This window comes from Staurois parvus, unplaced genomic scaffold (assembly GCF_062004578.1).
Source record: "Staurois parvus isolate SC_StPar_1 unplaced genomic scaffold, SC_StPar_1.0 ptg001273l, whole genome shotgun sequence".
Classification (NCBI taxonomy): Eukaryota; Metazoa; Chordata; class Amphibia; order Anura; family Ranidae; genus Staurois; species Staurois parvus.
The window spans coordinates 6953-28253 of NW_028319069.1; the positions used below are offsets into that span (position 1 = coordinate 6953).

Consider the following 21301-nt stretch of genomic DNA (forward strand, 5'->3'; position numbering starts at 1 on the left):
ATTACTGGGTTGGGTGAAAGTGCAAGGATGCTGTTGAGTCAGTAAAATCTATATTAAGTGTATGTAAAAGCATAAAAACCCACAAAAAAACAAAAAATAACTTATGTAGTACATTTCTGCAATACATGCATACATCCTCAAATTTTTTTCTCTTTGCAAATGCTCCAAGTACAGAGAAGTGCCTCTCGATCTGCCGGAAATCCAGTAAGCTTTTAACTTCCTGTAATGAGTTGACAACACTGTCTCTGCAGCACTGAAATCCCAAGCAGTGTTGTCAGCTCTGTGTAGTTCTCCTTGGTGGACTACAAAAAATGAAGACAGGAAGGTGTGTATTGTAGTCCTGCTAAGGTTGGACTATTTCTGTCATCAGACCTATATAATATACTCAAGTGCTCTCTGAAGAACCTTCTCTGAAGGGAAACTCATCTTGTTCCCTAATTCTCTTTTCTCACCTCTCCTCTAAAGAAACATATTTGATCTGTGATAAACACATCCCACAATCACTCACCTATACTTACATCTGAGGTTGCTTCTGAATCACTTACTCAGTGCAGGCCTTTTTTGTCATTCTTAAAACCTAATATGAGTAATATAAGTGAATTGGTATACCCAAGTGGGAATTCAACTTGGAGCCTTTCCCAGTATACGTTCACCCTTCTTTGGGCCTACACCTATGCAAATATTGACTTTCAGAAAGTCAGTATTTGTTTAGGAACAACTGCAGGCTTTAGCAGGAATGTACATTTGACTTTACACCCAGGGCAGGTACAGTCTGGCACCTTATGGTTTCTAATACTCACCCCTAAGCATTTTTAAAATGTTTTGATACAGGTTTACTATAAGTTTGATTGAGAGTGTTGTTCTTAGAAACTCAGCAGAAGGAAGATGAAGCTGAAGTGAGCAAACTGGAGTGTTTGACTGAGCAAAGCAATTTATTAGCATTAGCGGTCAACACCATTGTAGGTAGGACACAGAAAAGCTTACTCTTACTTAGAGCCAGCTAAGAGTGGAGGGAACTCAAGGAATTAAAGATAATGTATGTCTGTCCCCTGGGTTCCAAGGCCCTTTTGGAACGGATGGTTCTCTTTAATTCACACGGTATGCTTGGACAACAGATTCTGACTGCCTTAGGATGGGAATAAGAGGGAGGTGTGAAGTATGAATTTGAGGCTGTATCTCTGGTAAAGATTGTCCGGTGATCCAGTTTTATATTATGTCTACTGGAGGATAACTTGGTATGCTATTTTAGGGCATGCTGCAAGCAGAAAACTGTATTGTTTGTTAAAGAAACTTCAGTAAAGGTTGAAAAAAAAAGATAGTCCAGTGACGGCCTGTCCAGATAAGCAGTTGTAGTATGTTTAACAAGCCAGGTAGAACTGCCTCATAGGAAACATATGATAGTAGTAGCACATGATAGTAGTACGTGACCCAACTAAGCTTGGGAAAGTTTACTTTCAGCTACAGAGCTACTTAAAAGCTGGCTATGAGACTAAAGTGAACAGCATAAATTATATCTGAATTCCACATATGTCTCAAGAACAATTGGCTGAAGATCACTGATCTTGGACAACAGATTATGACTGCCTTAGGACCAATTTAAAGTATAAAAAACAAACAAAAAATGGTAGAAAAATGTTATTAAATATACAGTATATACCTTAACTCTGTCTTTGTTGATGTGATCTTGCTTATCATTTTCCAGCAAGATGCCAGGGAATGCTGAATATACTATATCTCTTGGCTCCTGCATTGTGATGAGGTGTCATTCTTGAAATGTTGTGTACTTTCCCCAGGATTGAGCTGAAAGGATGGTGACATCACCCCACACAGTGCAGAAACTGGGGGAAAGGTAGGTATGTGTATTCATTTTATTTCCCTATTGATCTTTTTTTTTACACCAGTCATTTTTGATTCATGACAAGCCTTGCATTTTACTGCAAGGTCTGCTTTAAAGCAATTTACAGCCTTCAAAACTGCCCTTAAGTGTACCAAAAATCTATTTCTCAGTATGTTTGACATCCTATCTCACTGTATACACTTTCCTCAAGCAAATATTTTTTGCGAAGCTGTTGTCTTACCTAAAGATCCTTCCATTAACAACTCATCCTGTTGCAGACTGACAACACTAAGCTAATGGCTGCCATGTGTGCTCTTGCAGTCGGCTGTTGGACAGGTCTCTCATGTATGAGCAGCTCAAGAACCATCTGAAGAAGCTTGCATGGCAGGCTGCCAGTACTAATAGTAATTGCAAGGCAGTGGCTTAGCTTTATCAGCCTGAAACTGCAAATGCAGTTACTGGCAGGATTTCCACCAAAAAAACCTTTAAAACAGATTCACAAAAACAATTACTTAAAACATAAATAGCAAATATATACTATAAAAATAGAAGGATTTACTTCACTGTAATTCATGTTTCCTATTGTCTCCAATGAATTTGCCAAATTTGCAAATTTCACTGAAATGCAAAGATTTTTGCCCAAATTGAAAACTCTTAATTTCACTCTTCACTTTTCCACTGGTATATTTCTTAATATGTGAAGTTTTAAGATTATGTTAATGGATGATAGCCTTACTGTTGTTTTCTGTTTTGATACACAAGCTAAAAGAATATTGTACAGTTTTAGGGTACTCACGGTATTGCAATCTCAAACAAGTTGTTCTGTATCAGTTGTTTCCCCAACATGATGATACTGAGCTGAATGCAAAGCTCCATCAGACATCCTCCTGGAGCACACTACAAGCAAAAACAAATCATGAAATTAAATGGGTATCATTCTTTACTTGTCTATGCTTCCATTAAGTTTAGTGACAGCATGAGGTGGTTTTGCCTGGAGAGGGGCCAGTAAGTTCAACTCAAATAGAATATTTGGAGTACCTACTACTAAAAGTGGGCAGAGATGAGTGATGAGGTCCAGCAGATTTGGCACTTCACTAAATTTGTAACATCACTCAGTATCTGCATGCAAAATGTGATTCTTTCCATTAATGGGGCTAATGAAAGTCATTTGAGCAGTGTTTAAATCTGAAATTAGGCAGGTAAACAGACAGATAAAATACCAACCAAAGAAACTGTATTTCTGTCCATCCATCCGCTGGGATTTCCCCAGTCTCCTCACACAGGAGATCTAGGGGGATCTCACCACTTATTGTACATATAGGAAACATAGTGGTGTCCTATCTGCACCTATAGCCTTCTGATTGGACAGTGAAAGAGTAGTAGCAGAATGATGAGAACGTCACTCTGCACACTATGCTTTCTACTCCTATCAATATAATCCTTGTCAACACATTTGCATGCAGGACATCTGATTTGATCCAGTTCTGGACATCCCTTTCTCAGTCTCTGTGCTGCAAGATGCTGAGAGCAATTCAAATTCAGGTATAAAAGCTATAAACTGGTAATTATATATACTTTTGTGTATTTTATATCTGCCTGGAGTTCAACTCTAAATGTAAGATATGCATTAGCTGTGTAACTTACCTCTTCCACTCTGTAATCATTGAAAATGTAGTTGTAGCTGCCAGGTCTTCCAACAAACCTAGTTAAAAAGGGGATAAAATGTTGTTAGACAAATGCTGTTAAATATTGCTGAGTTTCCCAGTTTATAGGATTTTTCAGTTACTAAGGATTCTACGGCTATTTTGGAAAGGATGGTATTAATAACTTGACTTACATACAGTCCAAATTAGTAGTCAGTTCTGCTGTCCCTGAACAGAATACCCATTTTGTTTATGGAACAGTGCAGGGTGTTGATGCAGTTCACCATTTCTAGGTCCATACACCACAGTAAACTGCTAGCTGGGTAAGGTGACCATTGAGGGTTCTAGAAGTACTAAGCATGAATGGCCAAACTGTCTACAAAGCTATGTCCTCCAGCTGCAAGATGTCTTGTGTGGCTATGGCATCAGTTTTTGTGTGTTTTACTAAAGCTAGCCAGTTGACAAGACACAAGATAGGTGACCTGGGGTGGGAGGACAAGAAGAATCATATCCTAGAGTAAGTAAGTACCAGATGGATAAGCAGATCCAGCATATCTGGGATGTTACTAAATTATCAACTTATTATAAATGTGAGCATTTTTTTGTAGTATACTATTGTGCTTCAGCAAGAGTTAAAGTACCCTGCACAATACAGGGAGCAGCGGTCTGGGTCTCCATCGGTCTGACATGTTCCCTACCCAGTGCTCCAGTCAAAAGTGCTCATAATCTCTGAGGAGCTCTGTGCTCAGTAGTGGTCCAGATCTCCAGCATGATGCCAGCTGTGCTGCAGCACAATAGTATGGTAAAAAAATGAAAAAGCACTTGTTACTTGTTTCACTAGCCTGTAAGTCCTGCTTATATTCCTATGAATAATCCACTTGATGCTATTTTTGTTGCCTATATTCTCTAAAAGTTAATTTTGATATCACTTTTACTGCCTCGTGATGTTTGGAGACTCATTAAAAAGCTAAACTTTCTGCCTCTTGAACCCAGGTGGAAATATGCAGCCTGTTTTTCTTTGTTGGGATACTGGACACTGGGGAAGACCAGCTAGGGGGCAAACATCTATGGCAGTCCCTCCATCAAAATGCACTCCATCAAATTAAAATTCAAACCAAAAAGTACCATAGCCCATAACTCAATTTAAAGAAAATACATTAAGCAACAATATATTTTAATAAACAGTAGTGTGGGTTTTGAGCCTTATTAACAATGGTGAGTATTGAAACTGACAGCTGCAAATCCTTAGAACCTGCAGTGGGAAAGGTAGAAAACCATGTGATTCATTCCAGTTACCAGCAGGGGGATGGAACAGAAAATTAATTCAACCCAGGAAAACTAGTCCCTGCAGGGTCATATATCATCACTAGACCACTTCTACTACAATACTTCACATTAATGGATGACCATTGACAATGTAGAACTATAAAATGTGCTGTTTTCCCAGCCTTGTGCTTCTTCTGTCCTATATGAGCCCAATCCATTTCTTAACCAGATCTATGAATTAGATATATCAATTTTATTTTGTGTAGGAATGTTTAATACAGTACCAAATGTGACCATCAAAAAAACCCCAAATAAAACAATGGAACTAGTCAGTAAAAACTATACAAGTGCTGGAAACAGTATTAACGGTGGAGAAAACACAATAAAAGGTAATGTTGCTTGCAACAAACATACTGGCTGGCTTTCCTAAAGGCAAATAGATTGTGAACTTTGCAAGTGCAGTTGCACTCTTTTTTTTAGTAAATGTAAATATGGCAAAGCTTCACTTTGTAAAGAATACCCAATCAAGTGCAAGGAAAATAAAAAAAGCACTTTTGCTTGCACAATTGGATGATGGAAATCAATAGAGCTTTACCCCATTTACTAAGCTTTGGGGAAAATTAGTGTGACTGCTCTTTACAAGTGCACAGTCTATTTTGCATTTAGTAAATCAACCGCACTGTATAGTCTATATTATTCACTTGCCGCCCGCCCGCAGTACTTGCACAGCAGACAGGTGGCATGTACAGACAAAGCAACGTACCAGTACATCACTCTGACTGTATTAACACAGGAAAGGGGGGGGGGCGCTGCTCGCCTGCTTGGGTGCACAGTGCTCTCCCCTGACCGGTGTGTCACCGATCACATGATCACAATGCTAGCAAAGCTGTTATGAATCAATCTGATTCATAACAGCTTTGCTTCTCTTCCTAGGGAACTGTGACTGGCCCACAGCTCCCCCATGATACATGAGCCAATCAAAGCACCCTGTACCATGCGATTAGATGTAGCCAATCACTAGTATTTTGAACTGTCATTAACTTAACCCATTCATGAGAGTTCAAAGCGAGCATTGTATTGCACGAGCAATAATCTTTATTGCTCCTGTAAAGCAAAGTGTAAAAAAAAAAATTCATCACCCTCGCATAGTAGTACAATGTTACTATGGTAACATTGAGCTACTCTGATGAAAGTATTTTTCCCCCCCTCCCGCCACCTTTCACGGCTTTCTTGGGCTCTCTCATTCCACCGGGGAACCTGAGAATGCAGCCAGCACTTTCACCGGCTGACTATAGAGCTGATCCAAGAAAGGAATGGCGCCAATCATCTTTATGGTCAAAGAAACCGGTAGCAACCAGCATTTCATCGTTTTGGTCTTGCCAGATATAAACAGCGCCATTTTTAAATAGGGAAAGCATCTGATCACACCAGAGAGGGCAGAGGAGAGATCTAGAGTCTAATAGATCCCAGATTTCTCAGAAAAGAGTACCTGTCACTAACTATTGCAATCACATTGGATATTTGCATACATATTACATTTCCCGTGACAACAATAAAAGTGATACAAAAATAAATAGTAGGGACAGTGTAAAAATAAAAAAAGCAAAATAAATCATTTAGAAAAACCCTTAACCCCTACACTAGCATAACCCCCCCCTCCCCCTCCCATGCTTGGCGAATGCCAGCGTCTGTTCCATGTTGGTATGACAAAGATTGCACCGCGCATGTGAGGTATAACCCCGAATGTCAGATTGAGAGCAGTAATTCTAGCACTAGACCTCATGTGTAAAGTGGTAACCTGTAAAGGCTTTCAAAGTTTCGCCTATGGATATTTAGATTGTACGTTTGTCAGTGTTGCACAGGCGTGCACATATTTGGTATCTATTTACTTGGTGTAACATCATCTTTTATACCTTATCAAACAATATGGCAATATATTCTGTTTTTGTGCATTAAAATTCAAAAAAGTGTAGTTTTGCCAAAACATTTCCGTGTGAAAAAAATTGCTGCAGAAATACTGTGTGACATAAAAAAATTGCAACACTCACTGTTTTATTCTCTAGGGCCTCTGCTTTAAAAATATATATATTATGTTTGGGGGGTTCAAAGTAAATTTTCTTTTTTTTGTAAACAAAAAGTGTCAGAAAAGGCTTGGTCTTCAAGTAGCTAGAAGAGTGGGTGATGTGTTGCATAAGCTTTCAATGTTGGCCCTGAAATGGTGGGTAGATCTCAATAACATGTGCATTTCTTTACAGTTCATTTGGAAAGATAGATTAGATTTGTATTTAGCTGTTTGGTTGGATTTGCACTTTAAAAAATACTGAAATGGATAATTACCTTCCTTTGAAAAAGGCAACATAGAAAATTGAGGCATAGGAGTTTACAAACTTCAGGAGAAATGCTTTGAGAATTAACCGTTCTTCAAAGGTTTTTTCTGTTTTTGGTATCTCTGGCAAAAGCACAGAAATGATTTTTGTTAGTGAAAAGCCTGGACATATTGCAACAAAGCTGAAGTAAAACAACAGTATACAGTAAAATGCCACTTTACCTTACCTGTATACCATCCACTACCAATGCTTCCTACATTTCCTGCACTACCAAGCCACTCAAGTTGGACAAATGGGGTGGTGGATAGCGGAGGCACACAAAAAATGAAAACTGCATTGGTAACTAAGGACCACTTTAAATGATGTCCTTAATTCTTCTGCTCAATAGAGCTAAAACCCATATGCACACTGTTTTTCTTCTAAGACAATGATTTAACCAGTTTAAAAAATGCAATACACTAACTCACAGTTATTGCCACTGGTTGTAACTTTTACCCAGAGTATAAGGATATACTTGCTAGAAATCAGAAATGTTGATTGGTATGAAGGTATACATTCATATACAACATATCCACTCCAGATACTATTTTACAGTTAATGCCACTTATATAGTATCATTTCAATATTCATCTTAGATTGCCACAAACATAAGTTGACCATCTTTTTTTATTGTGATTGGTGAATTGACCATATTAGACAAGCAAATAGGTCAATGCATTAAAGTGACTTGTCACCAACTTAAAAAAACAGCTAAATGCACAGAAAAAATAAATATTTAACCTCTTCACGCTGACAGTATGCAAATATTCGACATTTCGGTGGCTGGGCCTTAACGCCGAGCGGCCACATATTTGCATACCATATGTAAAGAAACATGTGCTGTGAGCGTGTGCCCAGCACATGTGTCGGCGTCCCACGGAAAGGTCCCAATCTCTCCTTGTGATCAGGACCTTTCCAATCATGTGACTGCCGTGACAGCCAATCATGGTAGTCACATGACCCTAAACCCCGCCCCGCCTCCCGGCATCAGAAACCCCTTAAGGGGCCAGGAAGTGGAAACGTGAAGGGGTTAAATACTTACTTGCAGTGTTTTTCCTTTCCATAAATATTTTTTTATTAACTCGCAATGTACCTTTGAACCTGCTAGTCTAGTCGATTCCCTAGCACTTCTTCCTTACTCCTGCCATGTCATCAGTGCCGGAAAAAGCTCATCCAGTGCTCAGAGCAAAGATGACAAACTGTGCACACCTTCCCCATCCAATATGTGAGGAAGAGGAGGAAGGGGACGAGAAGTATTGGGTCAGAGATCTTCTGTCAGTAACATTGGGCTGCCCAACCCCATTTACTTCTCCAGAAGCACAGGACCCAAGAAAGTCTAGACAGCTTACCTAATCGCCGCTGTCATCTGTATACATTGAATCTGGCAGAGGACAGTTTCCACTACTTGCTTTCTTCTGCTGTGCACTGCAATAGTTGTCATCAGACTGATCAGCAGAGGAAAAATTAATCTGTTGGTTTCTGTGTTTACAAATGACAGCAGCAATAGGGTGAACTGTAAGGTTTTGTGCTGGTTCTGTGCTGACGGGGTCTGTGTGGGTACTGGCAGCACATGCCCCCCCATCATCCCCACATGTGCCCAAAGCAACTGTACCTTCTCCACCCCCGTCCCCCACCTCCCTTGCCCCTGCTATGTATGTCATAGCTCTCTCCTCTTCTGGGAGTGTATAATTACTCTGTGCTGGCCCAGCTTCCCCCTACCTCTCTACATAAACTTTGTTTGTAGCAGCTAGTAGAGGATTGCTACAAAGTGTCCCTTAAGTGACAGTTCTGCATCTACTGGGACTGCTGACATCACCTCCAAGCAACAGTCTCCGCACTTCTGAATGTCTACACAAGGGAGGATATTACAGGTAAACAACATGGCTGAACTACATTCACAGCACATGTAATCTTATGGGAAGTTTGTTTTTAAAATGAATGATCTGGTGATAGGGTATTTTTAAACAGACACGTACAATACATACTATGATTTTTGGGTACCTGTGGACATCTTGATCATTACCTGGCCTAACTATAACAAGATCGATCATGTAACAATCTGCCAGATGACTAGACCACCCAATTGCCCAGAAATGCTTTGCAATCCAGTCTGTGGACATGTAAAGAACAAAAATATGTGATTGTCTGTTTCCCCTGCAACCCTCAATAGATGGAATATGAGAACAGAGGAACATTATACAGTGTGTTGATTTGTATGAGCATGCCGCTCAGCTATTTGCAAGCAATGCCACAAATGCTTGGATTCCTTCCTCATCAATTTAGTAAGCTGTGTTAATAATAAATTTGTTCTTTGTTTCCAGTTAAGGTTAACCTCAGCTGAGTAGTATGCCATGAAAGCAAGGAAAAGCTATTGTATTAGCTGCACCAATTTAATGCCTATTAAACAAGTACCTGTCACGCTAGTAATAGTTGGTCACATTCAACTGAACTTTACAACATGCTTGGAGTTCACTAGCATTGGGCCAACCATGGGTACTGTGTGGAAAGTTAGAGACTTTGCCCCTCATAGGCAATCTATGGGTGACCCAGTCTGGCCTGACCAGAATCCAGGACCTCTATTCAGCCCACTGTGCCTGCCAGCTTTAGTCCCATTCCTGTACCTGAGCACAAACCCATGTCCAACAGTATTTCCCTGTTGGAATAGAAAAGAGTCCACACTATGGTCCTCTGAAAGGATATTTAATTATCTGATGAATTAGGGTGAGTATGTTCTGCTGTAAAGGATAGTGGCCACACAATGCTTAAACCAAATAATAACAGTTTATACCCTTTCAGACACAGAGGTAACAAGAGATGAGACCTGCATACTAGCAGTGGGTTATATGATGTCCTGGTATTCCCACAGATGGGAGTGCAATTGAAGTGGGAAATGTCCATAAGTTCCTGACTACATTCTGGCTCTGGACAGGTTCAATACAGGGAATAGAAAAAATACTTTGTTCCCAGACCAGTGACTGCAGACATGCCCTTCTACCCTGCCAAATCCTTATAAGTTGTAGCCCTCTTGTCCTGAACAGGGGTTACTATCTAAATTTAGTTTTTGGTCGGCAGTAGTGATGGCAGGGTATATCTTGTTACCAATTAAGCACTGTATTGATGTGGGAAGTCACGGAGCATATACCATTTTAAGGCCTATATATTTTTCATAACATGTGAGTGCAATATGTACTCTGGTTTCATTTAATAAAGAAGTGTTGCAGTATTACACTATTAGTGCCCCCCTTGTTTTTGCATCTCTTCTGCCTGCTTGAGTTTTGTTGGAAAGAATTGAGCAAGTACTCCCATTTTGAATCCTGGTTATTCCTGTGAGCACACTTAACCAGTAAAAGCCTTGTTGACTCTTAAACCCTACAAGCTAAAAGTGCATCAAATCTGGATTGTTGGAAAGGATTGAGCAAGTACTCCCATTCTGAATCCTGGTTATTCCTGGGAACACACTTCACCAGTAAAAGCCTTGTTGACTCTTAAGCCCTACAAGCTAAGAGTCCATCAAATCTGGTGAGTGTGGATTGTATTGGAAGGTGATCACAGAGCACTGTGTGGTGATATCATTTAAAGAACACTATTTGTTTTGGCACAGATTTTTTTTGATTGGAGTACTTGATCACGGTTTCTTTGGGACAATGGACTTTATCACTTTTTAAAATCATTTGTATATATTTCATTTTTGCGCTGTGTTATTGATTATATTCATAAAATTTTATCTACCCACATCTCTGGATCTACTGATAATCCTGATGTGTGGCTTTCGCCCCCCAAAGCTGCTTTTATTTCCTATCCCTTTACTCTCTTGTCATGCCATGTGCCAGGGAATTGTGCGGTTATATGTGGGTGGGTTGAGAGTCCTCGGGCCTGCATAAGCTTAAGTTGTGAGTGGACAGGCCTTACACAAAGAAGCTTCTCCTTCATAGGCAAGGCATACAGTCACTTTAATGAGTCCCTGTATCCAAACCATTGATTTCAATAAACATCTACCCTTTAGATATGTGCATTTAAGATATTTTATGCATTTTATTTACCTGTAACGGCCTCCCTTTTGTAGACATCCAAAAGTGCTGAGACTGGGCACTGCCATCTTTCATTAATAGTGGACTCAAATGCATGCAGATCTACAAATACTTCAATCCAAACTCTTTTTTTCTGTGTTCTATGTTTTCATAGTAATTGCTTATTGCTGTTAACTAACTAAATATACTATTAAAGAAGAACTTAGCGCTTATCTGAAATACTTATGAGCAGAAAGGATTATTATTGCAGAAAAAAACATACTATGGCTCTTCTGCAATAAAGGCTACTTACCTTCCTCCTTGAAAGAAGCTTTAGAATGCATACTGAATTGTGCATACGCAGCTTCAATGTACAGTTTTGGCACACCTCAGTGCCAGGATATATGATCTCCCATGCACATGAATCGGAGTCACAAACCAGTCTTTCTAATTAAGTGATCCAAATACCCCCAAACCCTAAAGAAGCAAAGGGAGAAAATGTTGGTGGCCACAAGGGTGCTGGTGGATGCTGCATCACTCAAGCGGAGGTAAGTATTATAGGGTTTAGTTTGATGATCCTGCTAGAAATTCAGTGAGTTCTTAACATCCTGTGCAAATCTCAAGTCTTATCAGCCCTGCCCAGTTTGGTTGTGTAAACTACAAAACACCTCCATGTCTCCAACATGGGATTGGGGTTGTCCCTGGGTGACAACACTTCTCTGTAGATACAGTACAAAGAGCAAGTGTTGTTACTCTAGAACAGGAAATGTGTTAGTGGTAAGATCACCAAATTACAATAAAGGAAACAGATCTACTGTAAGAATTAGTAAGGTTCAATATAATCCACATACATAACATTGAATCTTCCAAATTACTAAAAATCATAAATTTACTAATTACTAGAAACTATATTAGAAGAAGTCAAGCACAGAGTTTACATTCTTTAGCTTTTTCCTTCAGAGAATTACATTTGCTATACACTGCAGATACTCCTTAATGACAGCTGAGTAATCCACTTACCTATTTCTGTAAGCCATTTTGCGACTGACCCATAAATTTCATCTAATATAAGAATTACAACTAAGTTAATGATAACGGCAGTTGCTGTCACAGTCACACGAACGTTTGCTCTTGTGCTTTCATTTGTGCTTAATGCCAAGGCTGCTGAAATTGTGATACGGTATATGATGACTCCAAACACTGCTGAAAATGTTAGCGCAATCTGCAAATGCAAGAAATACAGTCAGCTTGAGATAAAAAATGTTTTATTTTCTAGTTGTTGTGTATAGTACCAGTCTATTAGGAATTAATCTCTTCTCCATCATACTAACCCACATGGAAGAAAAATATATTTGAAATATATTTTAAAAATATTCTTCCCAAGTATATTGACATGTATTTGAAATGCTACAATTTTTTCGAACTGCAGAATTGAAAACTGTTGAATAAAACTTTAGCTAGTAGGTAGCTTGCCACCTACCTTTTAACTGACATGTAACTGAGTTGGGACTGGCTTCCTGATCATGCAGTCACCATGACTGGCTATCAGAGCGATCACTTGATGAGCCTCTCCCAAGCTCCCAACTATAAACAATGACTGGAAACTCTGGGTGACAGCTTGTTGTTGTAAAGGATGAAGGTTTCTGTACCTTCATGCATTCTATGCCAGGAGTTTGGGGGGGGACTCAAGAAAAAGATGGTCAGGGATGCTCTGTGCAAAACCACTGCACAGAGCAAGTAAGTATGATGTGTTTGTTATTAAAAAAACAAAGCAAAGATTTTACATCACTTTAAGGAGAGATGTTGCTTTAGCTGGGGTGAAAACTTAAAGCAAAAAAAAAACTCTTCAAAGCAAGGGGAAATTTTTCTTCCCCTTCCGATTTCCTCTCTAAGACTCTTATGAACAGGTTTCTCCATTGGAATATTTCCTCCTATATCCTGCTCTGGTGACAACTGTCTGAGAGGGGATTCCCCATCACTTTCTGCCCATGTGGTCACATAGAGAGGGGAAAACTATCCAGGAAGAACAGAGACAGCTATAAAAACCTGACAGGGGTTTATCACCTTTCCACTCTATCCAGAACTATAGAAAAAAAAGCATTGACTTTAGATAGTCTTTCATTATGCCTTGAAAATCCATGTCATTGCTCACATCACATTTGTTTATTTTAACAGGGAAGTTACACTTTTATGTATCAGCACAGTATGAAAATTAAAAAAAAAAAAAAAAAAAAAAAGAAAAAACACAAACACATGGCACATCACAAAATAAACTGTGTTAAGTTGGAATATTAAAATGTCATAATAATTCACCTACCATAAATAAAATAGCTCCAAAATTAACCAAATAGGCGGGAATGCGGTCCTTCCATGTCAATTTGTCTTTTTTCTAAAATATACAGAAACAAAACATTATATTAGAAAGATCTGACCAAAAATAATACTTACAAGAAAAGAACATGTAAATTCTATTTTCCTGATGGGTGACAACAGCAGAACATGCCTGTGTAATGTGTATTAGCACGAGCAAATTGAAGTCTACACTGAGAAAGTGTGTGACAGGGTGACAACGCAGGAGAACAATAGAGAGCCAGGGACAGAGCGTTGTCACAGAAAGTACCTGCATAAGGACCTTCATAACGATTTTCAAGTATTATCTTAACGAAAACTGCAGTTAAAAAATACATTTTTTTTTGTTTTTTTTTACTTTACATTAACATGTTAAGCCCTATTTGAGATTTTAGTGATTGGGCACATCAGGGGTTCTAACATGCCCAACACAACAAACACTTTACTCCTGCGCTAGGAAAGGACTCAGTAGACCCAATAGGAATGTTCTGGAATTTTCTGGAATATGCACTGCTTGCTGCCCTCAACAGACCGAGGTGGTCCGAATACACTGGATACAAATGGAGAAACAGAAAAAGGGCGCACCGACCTAGTGCATTATCGTTTAAAATAATTTATTAAAGAAACAAAAATAGGTATCATACTCACAATGGACATAATAACACAGGCATGTCAAACTGAACAAATTGCCACCAAACCATATGGTAAAAGAATACAGGAAGATTTTAATCTTTCACAATCTGACCATATTAACTAACATGTATCAGGTGCAACAACACTCCATCCTCCATTATTCTAAGCCCTGGAGATGGGGAATGTGGTTGCCCTCAAAATGAATTGGATGTATTCATATGGTCTATTGTGAACAATTAAAATCTTCTTAGACTCTTTCGCCTTAGATTTGGTGCCTAATTTTGTTTATTTACAACTTTAAAAAGATTCAGAGACAGGTTTTCCAAAAACCTTTCTTTTCATATGCATCCTGATATTTTTCAGTTAGCCAATCAAGAGCATCACTAAAGTTCCAACTTTTTTTAGATTTTACAGGAAAACATTGGATATGTTAGGACAGAACACCTTAGATGGTAGATTATGCAGTAGTGGTCAGTTTATTAGATATAGGAACTTCAGGCACAACCCTAGACCTATAAACCGCTACAGAAGACTCTCAGAGATTGTGAATGTACTAAAGGAAATAGTAGGAGACCGGATATATATGCTACAGGAGATGGTCAAAGATTACAGGCATGCTATAGGAGATGGTTAAATGCGGTAGACATGCTACAGGAGATGGTCAGAGGCTGTGAACATGCTACAAAAGTAGCTCAGAGATTGTGGACTAACTACAGAAAAACATCAGAGTCAACAAACATTCTACAGGAGGTAGCCAGAGACTGTAGACATGCTACGGGAGGCTATCAGAGACAGCAGACAAGATACAGAAGGGGGTCAGAGACTGCCAACATGCTACAAGAGACTAAAACTTACAGTGACCATGCTACAGGAGGTGGTCAAAGACTGTGGACATACTACAGGAGCCTATCAGAGACATTAAACATGCTATGGGAGACTGAAACAAATAGTGAATATGCTACAGGAAGTGGTCAGAGACTGTCAACATGTTACAAGAGGTGGTCAAAGACTGTGGACATGCTACAGGAGACTATGAAAGACTGCAAACATGCTATGGAGACTATCAGAGACAGCAAACCTGCTATAGGAGGTGGTTAGAGATTGTGGACATGCTACAGGAGACTATTACAGATAACAAACATACTACAGGAGGTGGTCAAATACTGTCAACATGCTACAGGAGGCGGTCAGATACTGCTGAAGTGTTGCATGAGACTGTTACAGATCATTTTGCAGCCCCTTTACAAATGAATGCTCCCACATTTGTTTTCTCTATAGCCCCCTTATAAAATTTGTGTCACCACATTTAATACTCCAAATAGATATGTTATAGAAGATAGTACAGTATACAAGGAAGGTGCACACTTTCCCAGGGGATTGCTTTGTTATAACACCTTCCCTTAAGATGATTGACGTAACAATTCAACATATAACTGCACCTACTGTATGTAATAGTGATCACTCCAACTTCCCAACCATCCACTAAATTATCCCCCCACACTAAATTATCAAAGATCCCTATGTCTCTGATTTAACCAGACACACTGCTCATTCAGATTCTCAAGCACTAAGTGTGGATTCACACATGTGTGGTGTGAATTGAAGCTCTGCTTTCACAGCTTACTGACACAACAGTTGTTCTGTGGTTCAGGTCAGGTTTACATCAGGATTAAGAGAGAAAACCAGCCTGAAATCATTCAAAAGTAGTTCCGATAGAAGTCAATGATTCTGTTTTCTGTATCTGAACTGGACTGCACTGCTTAAAAATCAGACAGGACTCTTTTTCAATCCGCAGTGAATCCGCACTGCCAGTACAGAGGACATATGTGAACAGGCACCATAGAAAGCAATGATATTTCTCATATGCTGAGAAATATACGCATATATGTGAACCGGCTCTAAGTCTATTGTGTGTATATGGTCTTTTTGGTCACTTTATGCACCTGACATTTTCCCCTAATAAGCAAACCTACATAGTTGCAGTTATGTGTTTGGTTGTAAAGGAAACAAACCTAACCTTTGAACTGACAAAAGCCAGCGCAATTACTGTATTTTCTTTAGTAGTCTAAGCCCGGGTTCACACTGATGCGGTGCAGAACAAAATGCTTGACACACTTAAACGTGTTTACAAAAACACAACTTTAGGTGCGTTTTTGACCTTGCTTTCCTACTGCCTGGAGAAAGGTGTTCAAGTGAGTGTGCATGAGGTCTAAGTGAAGGTTAATGCCCTCTTAGACAATTATCATCAGAACCGGTGCTCCCATTAAGAAAGTCCTATGGAAAGGAGAAGCAGCACAGTCAGCTCAGATACTATCAGAAAGCATGCTGATAGGGGGATTATACAGAGTAACAGAGCAATGAACAAATTACTATGCTGTTTCTCTTTAACAAGCTTAGGCTAGACTCAGATCTTTGCATGTCAGGAATGCACGTAAAATCACATGCTTCCTTGACATACAGAGAAAAGTGTTGAACTTTAGCAGATGTGCAGCGGTGCCATTAATTCTTAATAGCACCCCCACACATCTGCAAATACTAATTGTTGATGGCACCTCCACACATCTGCAAACACTAATTGTTGATGGCACCCCCACACATCTGCAAACACTAATTGTTGATGGCACCCCCACACATCTGCAAACACTAATTGTTAATGGCACCCCCACACATCTGCAAACACATGAAGCATTTTTGTAAAGGAGTCAGGAACTTCTTTTCTGCATTTCTTGTGCATAGGGTAGCCATGCACTTGGTCGCACCTGTAGGTATGACTCAAGTTCCGTTCACAAAACATTCAGGTGCATGCATTCCTGCATGTGGCATGTACGGCAGCTCATTCATTTCAATGGGCTGCCCTATGTGTGAGAAGCTCACATACAAAGTCTCTGACCCTTTTGCAAGATTGTGCTGGACTGCTTGTGAACTGCTGAGGCACCATGCGTTTTGACACATGGTAGTAGACGGATGGGGCTGCCATTAGGAGAAGAGCAGTACATATCTGTGAGTGTAGGGAAAGTGCGTAAGTCTGCACACATTACCAACACGTACAAAATGTGAACCTAGCATAAAGGCAGGTCAATGACAGTCTAGGCTCAGAGGAAGTAGTTTGCATGATGCAGGTTGTCATTCAACCAAGACGACTGAGGACATCTAGTGGTTGAAAAGAAGCACTGTGAGTGACAGCTATAGCAGGAAAAACGTATTTTATTTTATTTTTTAATGGGCTAATATTTTATTTAAATTTTGTCCGGAGTTCTATTTTAAACGGCCATGAGATTTTAGTGATTGGGTTTACATACCGCATGCTTTATATGAAAAATAAATGACACTGCCATTATGACATAGCACTATGTAGAGCTACATACATCGAAATAAAGAAACAACTTCACATTTGTAATTTATGCAGCCATTGGGGGTTACTATCCAAAACTTGTGTGGTATCTATATGTTCTCTATAAATTACAAGTTCATCGTGGACTTCTAGCTCACTGCTCAGAGAATTATTTCATTTCATCGGAACATGTGTATGTTTTATTACAGTTGTGTGTATCTGTGGTGTATTAAAAGCTTGTTGAGTCTTGAGAGAGTCATATTATTTTTCAGAGGGGGACCGGAGGTCAGCAGTAAGTTCTGAGCCAGCCTTAACCCTTCCTTGGCTGGAAAAATTCCAAGATGAGTCGCAGCAGATACAAATACAGCACAGGACAGAATATTACCTGCAACTTTATTTTTTCCCATTTGGAAACAATGTCACATCAGCAAGGAAGCTATGAAAATCAAACTTGAATGTTTACCAGGATGTCCGCTTGGTTAATGTGCAATCTGAAATGAACCATAACTTTGAAAAGCAAAAAAGAATGACTCACTCAAGTAACTCTCCAGAAGATGAGCCAAATACTGCGGTGAGTCACGGACTAGAGTTGTGGATTGATGGAGAAAAATTGGGATTCACTTCATCCATGAAAATGCTGGTGTAGCTTGCTGTTATTTTAAATGGGTTTTCCCTTTTTCTATCAAACAAATACAGCTGTCCTTAATAATGCAGAGAGTGGCGCTGATGTGATGAGCACTGCGATCTGCCTCATAATATGTGAGTGCAGAGCACTAGGATGATGCCTCCTCAGGGGCGGGCTCATAACACCCTGTACACACAGTTTTCTGAGTTGAATGACAGAGGACATCTAGTGGCAGAAAAGACTTATAGCTGGGGGCAGCACTGGAGAGGAGGAGATGAGGATTACAGCCAGAGCAGGAGAGGTAGAGGAAGCACAGATCCACAAAATGAAATAAAGCAGAAGTAGAGATCCTTGCACTGCATATTCTCAGGTACAGCTTCCTCTCCAGCAAAGAGAACAGCAAGCAGTACAGTAGATACATGACCAAATCTCCCTCCGAATCAAAGGCATCAGTGCCTTATATGATGTCAATCTGCAGATTTAAAGCATTAAGGTTCAAGGCACAGCAGCTAATTTATGTGCTATCTGTAGTATCGCCTGTCGCTGAGCAATGTTATTACCGCATTAACATTTATCTTGCTGCAATTTCAGTAGAATTTGTTTTCTTTTAGTTTCAGGGGGTGCCAATAGTTTCAGTAGGGTCAGTAAGGGTCAGATGCTGAATGCTGGCCTACCCATAAGTACTAGGCATTAAAATACAGCCTTGCCAATTACTATACACCAGTGATGCGGCTATAAATGCTGAAAAATGTATTCAATACCTCTTTATTTCTTACAGCATACCATTACACACTATAAACCAATACTATATGGACACATATATTAATTTTTTTAGTTTAGGATAAAATAGTGTAGCACAGACCCCTGAATGGCACAGCAGATTTGTCTCAGGATTTCTTCCTGTGTGGGTGTAAAGGCAGCCAGGCACAAAGCAGCACAAACAGTCTCACAACTGAAGGACCAGGCATGGAATGTCTTTATAAGATTTAATGTTCATAGAATTTGGATAGGGTGAGCTTTGGGATACTTCAAAATGAGAGCATTAAGTAAGCAGAGGATATTCTTTGCCTTGTCTACGCTCTTCAGCACAATTCTTCTCTTAGACTCTATGTACTCGGGACGTTTGGAAAACACTTCTGAACGATGGAAACTGCTGGAAAACATAGGTTAAAAAAAGTCTTTTTTATACCGCGTTAAATCACCTGATGAATCCGCGTTTGTCTCACTTCCACACTATACCAGATCTGGGGCTGTGGGCGACTACAGGCATCAAAAGGGTAGGTGACGTAGTGAGAGATGGCAACCTGCTCACATTTCATCAGATAATAATAATAAATAAGATATAATCTTCCAAATCATTATTTCCAAGATATTCAACTGCTCCACGTGCACCAATCTCAATTTAGCAATTTGACCATAGAGACTCAGCCTTCAGTCGTTGAAAGTCTGCTGACAGATGACTCGCTTTTAAATACCTTATCAGTGGTGTATAAGGAATTGTTCCAAACATCCCAATACAGCTGCAACTCTGTAGGGAAAAATGAAGTGTGGAAGTCTTGGGTATCCAGGGGGAGGACTGCGATATGTGGGACCACCCATTCAAACATTTGGTATTGGCTAAAGATAGATTGACTAACTTTAGATTCCTGCACAGAATCTATTATACCCTGGCAAGGCTGGTGGGAATATACTCCACTTCCTCAGTGGAGTGTTGTAGTTGTTCCCTTTCCCCTGCTGACTTCACCACATATTCTGGCACTGCCAGCCCGTTACTGTTTTCTGGAAAGACGTTACATTGTGTATCGCAGAGGTCCTCCCAGCCTCGGTTCCTCTGACTATCTCTGTATGCCTCTTGGGCCTGGTAGATGCGGTTGTTCCGACCAATGCCCATAGAACCCTTCTCAACAGTTTATTATTTTATGCTCACAAGGCTATTATATTGCACTGGAAGAAACTCAATGCTCCCACTGTTATCTTCTGGAAAGGTCTAGTAAATACGATGATCTCATACTACAAGGCCACTTACCTATTGAGGGGTTGTATGAAGACATTTAATAAAGTCTTGCAAGCGTGGCTTTCTTCTTCTGATACAATGGGTTAGGCCACATGGTGTATTATATTGAGATCTCTTACAAATTCCAACATACCAGTTCACCATATAACTATCCCTCTTATAGTAATGTTCGTGAGGACATGTATATGAGATTTTACCTGCTTATTTCGCTCTTGTGTTATTATTCATTACTGACTGGAGGAGGTTATACTGTTGGAGGGATCTCTCTGAATGATAATCATTGGATTGAAGGTGAAGGGAGGGTGTAATGGGGAAGGGGGGTAGGTTCTTTTAGTTCTGTTATTTGGTCTCTGCTATTAAATTCCAATGGAAGTTGTTGCTATATTATTCTTGTACTTGTTCAGGGCACTGCGCTGCTAGGCCTGTATAGTGTTTGGTGCCCTGCAAAGTGCAATGTTAAGTTTTATATATGTTTTCATGCAAAATTGAATAAAAATAATCATAAAAAAACTGAAATACTCCTTTTACACCAGCCAACATGCTATAATGCATATGTACAGGTGTGCATTGTGCAGGAGCTGTGAGGTGCAGTGCGATGTGCTTTTACAGTACATTGCACTGTTTATTTTGTATTCCTTTTTTAAAACTTTAATAAAGTGTCAAAAAATACATTTTAGTCAACTTAATACACTACAGTATGTTGTGAAGTGCTGCGGTGCAGTCAGATGTACACCTTAAAGCAGTGTGATGGTGTAACCAGGGCACATAGAAAACATTTTTCTGCGTGCCCTTGGTGTGAGCCTGCGTTGATCTATGAAGATCAACGCAGCCCAATGGACATGGTGTGAACGAGCTGTTAATTGCTACATTTTAAATAATTTGTTATACTAGGAGTTTGAAGCCTTTCAGAAACTTACTATTGTATACTTGAAATTAGTATCCTTTTTTAGTTAAATGTACAGTATGTAGGCTATCAATTTATATCACTGTGGCTAACAATATTACATACAATCTATTACCATATTGACATCATTCTTGTAGACCAGGAAGGCTTCTCGATAGAAAAAAATCAGGTATTTTTATCAAGGTCAAAGGTTTTCCAGCAACTTAAGTAAATTAGGTTTGTCGTTTATTATCAGAAATGGTCACCCATTTCCAGCATTGTATTACCACTGCATGCTTACACATGATTGCCTGTCATGTTCTGAGCTACTTTATGTCATTTAAGAT

The 21301-nt window shown here is 39.5% G+C and overlaps 1 protein-coding gene across 1 annotated transcript in view; it reads right to left on the bottom strand.

The window, feature by feature from the left end:
- Nucleotides 1-2629: 2629 nt before the first annotated feature.
- LOC149437662 (anoctamin-2-like) overlaps nucleotides 2630-21301 on the bottom strand; it is a 154290-nt gene continuing 135618 nt past the window's right edge. Inside the window, exons 14-18 of the mRNA XM_089660787.1 lie at nucleotides 13437-13508; nucleotides 12140-12341; nucleotides 7084-7195; nucleotides 3482-3539; nucleotides 2630-2734 (exon numbers count right to left, since the gene is read on the bottom strand). Of these exons, the coding sequence (XP_089516913.1) occupies nucleotides 2630-2734; nucleotides 3482-3539; nucleotides 7084-7195; nucleotides 12140-12341; nucleotides 13437-13508 (549 nt within the window). The remainder of the gene's footprint in view (nucleotides 2735-3481; nucleotides 3540-7083; nucleotides 7196-12139; nucleotides 12342-13436; nucleotides 13509-21301) is intronic.